General features: G+C 37.2%; 1 protein-coding gene across 4 annotated transcripts in view; it reads left to right on the plus strand.

The window, feature by feature from the left end:
- The window catches only part of C7H12orf50 (chromosome 7 C12orf50 homolog), a 39,042-nt gene extending 30,560 nt beyond the window's left edge, over nucleotides 1-8,482 (plus strand). For 2 of the 4 annotated variants that reach the window (XM_032220595.1, XM_032220598.1), the window contains 3 exons: nucleotides 2,865-2,972; nucleotides 3,810-4,013; nucleotides 7,142-8,482. In XM_032220595.1, the coding sequence (XP_032076486.1) occupies nucleotides 2,865-2,972; nucleotides 3,810-4,013; nucleotides 7,142-7,269 (440 nt within the window). In that variant the 3' untranslated portion in view covers nucleotides 7,270-8,482. Of the gene's footprint in view, nucleotides 1-2,864; nucleotides 2,973-3,809; nucleotides 4,014-4,111; nucleotides 4,579-7,141 lie in introns of those variants that run through there. The other 2 variants (XM_032220596.1, XM_032220597.1) reach the window with 2 other exon arrangements.
- The last annotated feature ends 2,125 nt before the right edge of the window (nucleotides 8,483-10,607 follow it).

A 10,607-nucleotide genomic window follows, 5' to 3' on the forward strand; every position in this document is an offset into this window, starting at 1 on the left:
GTGGCATTGTACCACTGGATGAGGATATGATACTTCAGGGGAAGAAATACCTTTTCAGAATGGCAATCATTGCTATATTGTTTTTGAAAAACAGCTCTACACTAATATTGGTTGTAATTTTTGGTATAGTTCCTGGTAGTACTAGTATTAATATGCTTAGTACTGTAGTAGTATGATTAGGTTTAACTACTTATGTGCCATCAACTCAACCACTTAGACCTTCTCGGCGATGATCTGTTGCCAACCAGGTCTTCCAATTGTGCCTCATCTTAGGAACATCGTAGAATAAGCCCCAAATAAGGCTAACTTAGCTGCGATACAAATATAAATTCTGTCTTATTTAATTTGCACCATCGTTAGTTCACTGTAACCCCTGGCCACTTGTGTGCTAATATTAAGGGAAATGGAAACTGCTGCTGCTTTTGTTTGCTCCAGCCAGTGCTCATATACTTGGATGAAATATCTAAAATGCTAAAAGAAAGTATCAATTGAACTACTATTATAATGGCAATAGAAAGAGAGAGCGATGGACGTGATGTGCCAGGGCCTCGAGGCTGTTAGGGACTGGATGGGGGTTAACAAGCTTGTACTCAATCCAGATAAGACCGAGTGGCTGCTGTGCTTCCCTCCTACTAATTGGCCAAGTGTTCCACCTCTCAGGCTGGGGGGTCAAACAGTACGCCCCTCAGATAGGGTCTGCAACTTGGGAGTCCTCCTGGACCCACAGCTGACTTTTGAACATCATTTGTCAGCTGTGACCAGGGGGGCATTTGCCCAGGTTCGCCTGGTGCACCAGTTGCGCCCCTACCTGAACCGGGAGGCTCTCACAACAGTCACTCGTGCCCTTGTGACCTCTAGACTGGAGTACTGCAACGTGCTCTACATGGGGCTGCCCTTGAAGAGTATTCGGCGACTTCAGCTTGTCCAGAATGCAGCCGCGCGAGCGATCGTGGGTGCGCCTCAGTTCACCCACGTAACACCTATCCACCGCGAGCTGCACTGGCTGCCTGTTGATCTCCGGGTACGCTTCAAGGTGCTAGTCGTCACCTACAAAGCCCTTCATGGTATTGGATCTGGGTACTTGAGAGACCGCCTACTGCCAATTACCTCCACTAGACCAATTAGATCCCACAGACTAGGCCTCCTCCGAATTCCATCTGCCGGCCAATGTCGACTGGTGACTACCCGGAGGAGGGCCTTCTCTGTGGCTGCTCCGACCCTCTGGAACGAACTCCCCATGGAGATTCGTACCCTCACCACCCTCCAGGCCTTCCGCATAGCCCTTAAAACCTGGCTGTTCCGACAGGCCTGGGGCTAAAGACTCGCTGCCCCACTTCGAATGGTATGACTGTTGTGTTTTTTAACTATGTATAGTTTCTTATGTTTTTGTAACTTTGTTTGTTTTTCCCCTCCCTTGAGTTGTGAGCCGCCCTGAGTCCCTTCAGGGAAAAGGGCGGCATACAAATAAATTAAAATGAAGAAAATGAAATGAAGCTCTGAAGATTGACAGTAGGTCCTCTGTTGAATATTGATTTGAACAAATGTTCAGTAATACTGACTTCTGATACCTTTGCTTTTTCTAGAAGAAAGCATGTACCGTATTTTCACCCATATAACCCGCCCACGCAGATAACCCGCACACGCATATAACCCGCGGGTTTTCTGGATCGTGTAAAATGTTTCCCGTATACCCCGCCCACGCATATAACCCGCCCACGCAGATAACCCGCACACGCATATAACCCGCGGCGAGTAAAAGAGAAGGGAAACAGCTGAGATGGGGGGGGAAGAAACGGAGAAAGAAAGAAGCCTGCGCACGCTGGGGAAGAGGAAAGGAACGAAGGAGAAGGAAACAGCTGAGATCGGGGTGGGGGAAGAAACGGAGAAAGAAGCCTGCGCACGCTGGGGAAGAGGAAAGGAACGAAGGAGAAGGAAACAGCTGAGATCGGGGTGGGGGAAGAAACGGAGAAAGAAGCCTGCGCACGCTGGGGAAGAGGAAAGGAACGAAGGAGAAGGAAACAGCTGAGATCGGGGTGGGGGAAGAAACGGAGAAAGAACCCTGCGCACGCTGGGGAAGAGGAAAGGAACGGAGGAGAAGGAAACAGCTGAGATCGGGGTGGGGGAAGAAACGGAGAAAGAAGCAAGCCTCCGATCGTGTAAGCCTCCGATCGTGTAAAATATTTTCTGTATACCCCGCCCACGCATATAACCCGCAGGGGGGCGCTGTGCATGTAAAAACCGCATATAACCCGCGGGTTATATGGGTGAAAATACGGTATCTTTATTAGCCATTGAGTAGAACAATTAGTGGATAAATACACTGTAGATCACCCTGGATATCCTGTTTCTTTTTTATACTTTTGCAGCTATTAGCAATGGTTTGATCTCGCTCCAGAGAGAACTGTTTTGTCAGTTTAAAAATACTTCAGACCCTGTTAGGGAATTTCTGTATTTGTAGGTCATTTCATTTGCCAGTTTGGCAACTAGAACTGAATAGCAATAGCCAAGGAGACAACCACTAGACAATACCTGTAAATAAAGTAACAAGCAGTAATATTGATGATATAAATATCAGGCCATTATATTTCTGGGATGAGTGTTAAAAGATTGTCAAAACTATGAATAGAATTCTTGGATCATGTATCATGGATTACATGGGAACAGAGGCCACAGATAATCCTGATTCAGAGTGCTAAGCCAAACTATGATTCCTTTGAGATTTAATAAATTGCATAATCCTACTAGAAAGATTATTCATGAAATCATGTAAAACAATGACAGTGGAGTAGATAGGTCTGTCTGTTGGCTTCCTTACTAATTGTTACTCTAGAACTGAATGACACAATCCTAACATTTTTTTTCAGCTACAAGCCATACAGAAAGCATCAAGAAGCATCATTTTAAGGGAGTAAAGAAAAAGAAATGGCTATCTGAGGAGTCCAAAAATTTTCCTGCCCCTTTGACAACAAAAGGTATTTCAAAGAAACTTTTTGAATAATTCCAAATAGCACAGTCTGCCCTATTTTACCATTTTCCATCATCATCAGTGGTGGGATACGACCAGTATGCCCCGGTACGGGCATACCAGTGCCTGCTGGGAGCAATAGCAATAGCAATAGCAGTAGACTTATATACCGCTTCATAGGGCTTTCAGCCCTCTCTAAGCGGTTTACAGAGAGTCAGCATATTGCCCCCAACAATCCGGGTCCTCATTTTACCCACCTCGGAAGGATGGAAGGCTGAGTCAACCCTGAGCCGGTGAGATTTGAACCGCTGAACTGCTGATCTAGCAGTAGCCTGCAGTGCTGCATTTAACCACTGCGCCACCTCGGCTCTACTCTTCCGGTATGGTGCTCTGGAGGGCCCACCTGCTCTCCTTACCTCTATTTGAGCTGTCTGGGGCATTTGCACATGCGTATAGGGCATATGGCACCTGTGTGATGCTCTACCAAGCAGCTAGAGCATTGTGGGTGGTGGGTACGCATGAATGCGCTGCACACATGGTGTACGCCCAGCCCCATTGCAGCATACCAGTTACAACGGGAGCTGAAACCCACCACTGATCATCAGACACACTCTACTAAGATGGATCTCTCTATTAGGACCCAGTATTTAATTCATTTTTCAATATGAGTGATTGATAACTTAATCCTCCACAAAGTGCTGGTCTACTTCCAGCTGGGATGCTCTGGATTCATGGATGACTAAATTGGGATGGATTTTCCATCCTAGCAGTATACTGTATGTTGAGCCCTGAGTACTTTCTTACATGTTGGGGAAAATATTGATTGTTTTATTATCTCTTGCAGCAATGCATACTTCAAACTCTAAAAGTAAAGGGAATTGCCAACAAAATGATCAAATCAAGAATGCTGAGAATGCCTCTTATGTTCCTTCTCAGAGAGCCAATGGGAGAAGTATTTCCTTGAGTGCTCCAATGGCTGGAAGGTCACAAAATCTCACCTATGCTAAAATTGGGGTAGCCAAAGAATCCAAAATGAATTTATCTACAGGTGAGCATTTAGCTTCATAAGATTTCTTTCTGATATGGGCATCAGTTTGTATCCTAATGAGATGCTACGCTAATTAAATAATACTATTGCTTCATCAGTAAAGGTTTTTCAGCCGTGATGCTGTAAAGCTTTCAACGTTGCCACTTGGTCTTTACAAGGAAGAGACAGCTACCTTCTGTTCACTGAAGTATATTTACTGTAACAGACATTACTATTTTTTAATATTGTTTGTGATTATTTTGAAATCTCACTTTACATTAATGATATGTCATTAATTCTGTTTCTTGCTCTAGTCTAGTATTTATGATTTGTATATAACTCTTAGTATATGAAATATTTGCCCCAATTCGTAGTGTGTTATGAAAATGCAACAATTGTGGTTTGCAAACTATGGCCTATGGCTTAGTCCACAAACCAGGATTAAACAAATCACAGGTAATTTAAATAAACACAGCTGCAAAATTCTTACCTCTTCTTTAGCTCATGTAGGGATGTTGAGTATTACTTTTCATTTATGTTAATCATCTTTTTTCTAGAAATAAAAAAAATACAGGGAAAGTTTCAATTCAGGTTTATCCCCTGTAGCCTTGTTATTGAATATTTATTCACATAATAGATTTTACTCTTAATTTTATCATGCTTCTAATCTCCCTGTTCATTTAGTTACTTTATTCACTAGTTTTTTTAATCTTTTTTTCAAAAATGATAAATAACATTTAAAAGGAAATATAAATAGATAGATAGCACAAAGGATTAGTAATAGGAGACTGGGATAATCCAGACTAATTATAACACACTATACTGTTGTCACTTTCAGGGGGAAAAAATAAAATTTTACATTTCCTCTGTGTCAGTCCATTACACCAAAATTGAATTTTACTATGAGCTTTTAGAGGTTTATATTCTGTAACTCTCAGCAATATCGCCTCTTCTGAAAAGTATCTTCCCAAAATATAATGGAGAAGCTGGTAGTTTTACCTTGTACAAAGTAGAAAAATCATGTTTAAGAAATTTTGATCTCTCTAGAAATCATTATTTTACTTTATTAAATTAGTTGTTCCAAATATTAATAAAGTTAAAACCAAACTTTTCAGAGGAAGATATTGATTGTTTAAAGAATATTTTCAAATAGTTTTGTTGCATTCAAACTTTATATCACAATTCTGTTTTAATGTTATAATGCCATTTATATTAAATTTAATACTTGTTATTTTGTATATTGAAATGTAGCAATTTTTAATAAACATTTTCAATGCAGCATATTGCACCCTAATATTTTGTCCCCCGTCTGATTTATTTGTTGTACTTTTTTGTTCAGCCTTAGTGCAGTAGCACAAAATGCTTTACAATTATTTTTCACACCTAATCAATTTTATTTATATACCATATTTTAAATGTACCTTCCTAAATATTTTTCAAGAATGCTAACACTGAAGACCCTATTAGAGAATTATTACTTGTCAACCTTGAAATCATGGCAAATGCTTGTTCCAGTTAGAATAAAATAAAATAAATAAAATAAAAATTATGTGATATTTTGAACACTATGGTTAGTTTGGGTCACTACTGGGAAAGAAATTTTGATTTGATTTGAACTCTCATGAACAATTGCTGATAAAAAAACCTTATTTAAAAAGGAAGAAAAATATTTTTTTTAAAAATAAAATTGACAAAACGTATGTTACTCTTAATTATTAATGAAACTTTCATGATTAAAAAATAAATGAAATTGACAAAAAGTATGTTATTCTTAATTACTAAAGAAACTTTCACAATTTCTGAAAGACTACAAAAAGAATATGAATTGCATAAAACTGCTAGTTAGCAATATGTTCATAAAGCTTTTATGTTCTTTGTTTCATCTGGATGTGTAGCAGCCTCTCATCTTAAGTAGATTTGAATAGTATTTTTTTAACAGAAGCTAATTCAGCCAACCTATACAATCACCAATTTAAACATTTCATAAAATAGCTTTGAATAATGTAAGGAAATCTGGAATACTTGCATTTCCTTGTAAGGGTTTTTTTTTTTGCGCATATGTACTTTGTTATTAGTTTGTATTATGTAGGCTTTTTAATTTACACTCTTGTCTGAATTGTTTAAATTGTATTCACATGTTTTCTTTAAAAAAAAAACTTTTCATTTATAGCTTTGAAAAATTAAGAAAAAGTGTTTTAAAAATGATTTGTGCTACAAATCAAAATTCAAATTACTACTAGGGCTTTAAATCTTAAAATGTTCAACATGTTTTTGCTGCTATCTAGAGATCATCCTGATGTTTCCAATTCAGATTTGTAACCCTGAGACAGAAACCAATTAATGTAGATTTGGAGTCTGGACTAGTCGTTCTCTTTCAAGTCAATCTATGTCATATACAGTATACTGTATTTTTCAGAATATAAGATGCTCCAAAGTATAAGATGCACCTAGCTTTTGGGGAGGAAAACAAGAAAAAAAATATCCCAATGGGATGCATGGAGGCTGAAAACAGAATTCTGGAGGCCAAAAATAGGGCGCATGAAGGCGACGATAGGTGGCAGTAGCGATGGGCAGCAGCGATCCCCACAGCCTGGAACAGCTGATAGGAGGTATTCCGGGAGTTAGATCCAACTGCCAATCAGCTGCTTGTGCTAAATCAGGCTGTGCTGAAGCTGACCATGCTGTTTGCTGCAAGGAGGCAAATTGCTGGGAGGCAGAGACCGAAAGGTGGGGCCGGCGGGTGGGTGGAGCTTCAGCAACATTCGCCATATAGGATGCACAGACATTTCCACCCACTTTTTTTTTGGGGGGGGAAGGCATCTTACACTCTGAAAAATACGGTAATTCTTGTAGAGATAAAAGGAAAGGAGACACCCATCTATTCCTGAAGAATCAACAAAATATATATATCTAACCAAAAATGCATTAAAATAAATGAATTAAGTACACAAGAAAATTTCTTCAAAAATCTTATTCACAATTTCAGGTTAAATATAGAATGAATGTTCGTATAGAATTAAAGCTATTTTTCAATAGGATTTTTTGTTATGCGATATCAGAAAATGTTATGGTAACAATTCAGGTGCTTAAGGAGAATGTCAAAGTCAAGAGAAAAATTAAAACTTACTTTCTTTTCTTTTTCTTTAAAGAGAGGTGTGCTTCAGCGTATAATATTCCAGCCTGGAGAAAAAGAAGCCCGCATTCTAAAATATATACTAAACCTGAAAAAATACATTCAGGTATTTATAAGGTGATAGTAATATACTGCAAATATTGAAAATGAAGCAATCAAGAATATGGAGAGAGATTTTTAAGAGATCAAAATATTTTTTCTATTGCTAATGGAAAAAGGATAAATTCATGAAATAAAATGCTACCTAAAGTCAATTAAAACTTGACTAAGGAAAATGCTACTTACTTTACAAGTAAGTGTGGATAATGCAAGTAATGCATAAAGTTGTGGTCCATTAAGATATGGCAACTTCAAATAATTGCTTTCTTCATGTTTGTGAAGCCCCATTTTTAAATATATAGTAACATCTAGGAATCCAGATTAAATTATTAATGTCACAATCTATGGTTTGTTGTAGACCGCCTTGACTTTCAGATTTTATGTCATTGTATTTTAAAACTTTCATATGCTTTCATTTCAGAGCCCAGAAGAAATGGAAGTAGATAAAATGGAGGTTAATTTTAAAGAGAGGAAAGAGGGAATAAAGAAATGGTATATTGCTCTTTTAGGGTTCGCCATCAAAAGAGGACAAAATATTCAAATTCAAATGATTTGGTTATCAGGAAATCCAACTGGAGATCTAAGGTGACAAAAACGTTCTAAAATTCAGGAAGTATATGTGCTAAAACATTTACATTAAAATATGTAAACAAGCCATTTATTTCTGAATCAATTATTTTAATATGAACTTGGACTGAAAGTTTTACTGTTTGGGAGTAAGTATAGGCATGCTTCATAAGTGCTTTGGATCCCATATGAGAGCAAGCACATCTCTATTATTCAATAAAGCCATTTGTTTTCCATACTTTTGTCAAAATCTGAACAAAGTTGAGCAGCAGAGAGTACTAGGCTGTTTCTTAATCACTTTTGAAAGCATGGACAAATGTCCTGCTTAACAATGGTGGAATGTGTTCTCACAAGAAAAGATGTTTAGAATATTTTGCTTTTTTCAACAGCGATTAGCATTATTTTAATGACAATGGTACTAATGAGAGAAACACCAGTCTTCTTCCATAATGTGGAGCTACTGAAAACACTGTGATGCAAAGATAACTGACTATAGGTCCTACTAATATTTTCTGTTCTTCCAGAGAATAATCAGCATATATACATCAGCATATTTAATTCCGACCATGTTTACATAAAGATTTTCTGAATATTGTAATTAAGTGACAATCTATAGGCTGGAAGCAGTGGTGAGATTTAGCCAGTTTGCACCACTTCGGGAGAACTGGTTGTTAAGTTTCTGAGCAGTTTGGTGAACTGGTTGTTGGAATAAATCATTAGGGCAGAGAACCAATTGTTAAATTATTTGAATCCCACCACTGGCTGTAAGGGATGGCTACTGAAAGAAAACTTTATAAGGATTAAATAAAGATATGTTTACATAAAGTGATTCAATCATCAAAGTCCCCATATATGTGCTCACAACAATATAGACTAACTTTCCTCCACTGGTACTTGGAACCTGTTCTTTCATTCTAAAACAATCTGGTGCCGTGCAGTGATATTTTGTTCAGTTTTGTTAATTTAAAAACATGATATTGGGAAACTTACCTCCATAGGCTTATAGGAACATGCCTCTTCCTATAAGCCTTCCTTTATCATCTCCAATTTTCTAGGTAATTTTGAATAATTTGTCTTGTATTTCAAAATGAAAAAAAATAATTTATACTTCTGTAACTATTTCTATTGCACAGATCCTTGTCCTTTGTCTCAGTTGTGAAATCAATAGAAAGATGTGAAAAATGGAAGGGAGCATCTTTTAACTCTCAGGCATGGCAACACATTGTTAAAATTGTTTTTACTTTCCTAATTGTATAATGTGTATAATTCAGTTTCTAGACTATACAACTTTGCAGACATATTTTATATCTTGAAAGTCAAAAGCAGTGTAAATCTTATAGGTCTGTGCAACCAGGCTGGGCTTTAATATTAAAAAAAACTTTGATCATTAAAGGGAAATTAAGTTATAAAGTGTCTGTCTGTCTGTCTGTCTCCTGGCAACTGCCTGAACAAGTCTCTGTGGTTTTCTGGGTAAGCAATAAAAAATATCACAGTAGTCTAGTTTATTCTTATGTCCATCTGCAGCACATATTGCAAGAAACAACATTAAAACAAGATTAAAACTTTATATAGAATGGAAGTAAGTATTGGATCAAATCAAAACCAGTAGGTTAAACAAGTTGAAGTGAATGTAATATTTACTTCCTTCCTTTACCAGCCTTGCATGCTTAATTATAGTATACATTCAGTGGTGGGTTGCCAATTGTTTTACCACTGGTTTGGGTGCGCTCATACACAACACTTCTGTGCATGTCCGGGCGGGCTGGTGGAGCCTCCCATTGCCGCTATTACCAGTTCGCCCGATCCGGGCTGAACCGGGAGCAACCCACCTCTGTATATATTACTTCCTCATCCAGGGACTAATCAGATCTACATTTAGCAAGATGATTGTGTCATGTATTTTTTTAAAGTACAGGAGCCATCAATTTAATTACATTATAGAGAACTTAGATTTTACATAAAACATACATTTTTCAAGTATAACATCAAGTATTTAATCAAATCTCTCTTATACATTGTGACACTGTTTTATTCAGGACTAGATCTCTGCCAGCTTCTATCATATTTCCTGCATCTGATTTACCACTCTTATTGTCAAAAGGTAATCCTTAATACAGCCTCATACTCATGTTCGATCAGATACATTTCTTTGCTTTCCTCCAGAAACATCTCTTCACCTTGATGTCCTCAGTTAGGTTGGAAACAGAAAGGAACTCTAGCCTGCCTTCCTTTCTCCATAGTAACTAAATTGCAGATTCCAATCATATATTTTACAGCTGATTATCAATACTTTGCCCATGCCATTTTAAGATACCTTTGCACTTTCCCCTACAGGAGCCATTACAGGCATTACTTATCTATCTAGATAACATTTCTCTAAAGAAAAAAATGATATGATGCTTTGTCTTTTGAAATTAATTATGAATATTACAATTTGGGCCATTTTGGAAATATAAGCCTACTAAAAATCTGGAGCAACCTCTGGTAAATGCCACTAAAGTGAAGAAATGTATATTTAAATAATGAATAAATATTTTTTTTTACTTTAACAATCAATAACCATTAGAGGACAATAATACCACATATAAAGACACTAATAGCCTGAGAAATAGTAAAAGAATAGTAAGTCTGATTGCCATCTACAGTGAAGCTTGTGTGCAGATGTTGTTTTATACAATAGATAGTTAACTTTTTACAAAATTTTAAAGATGTGCTAACATTGGAATAAAACTCAAAACCTGACAATAAATCTCTAGAAGCATAGCCAGCACTCAGTAACTAACAATAGAAAATTTTTAAAAAAACTATAATCATAC

The sequence above is a fragment of the Thamnophis elegans genome, chromosome 7, assembly GCF_009769535.1.
Source record: "Thamnophis elegans isolate rThaEle1 chromosome 7, rThaEle1.pri, whole genome shotgun sequence".
Classification (NCBI taxonomy): Eukaryota; Metazoa; Chordata; class Lepidosauria; order Squamata; family Colubridae; genus Thamnophis; species Thamnophis elegans.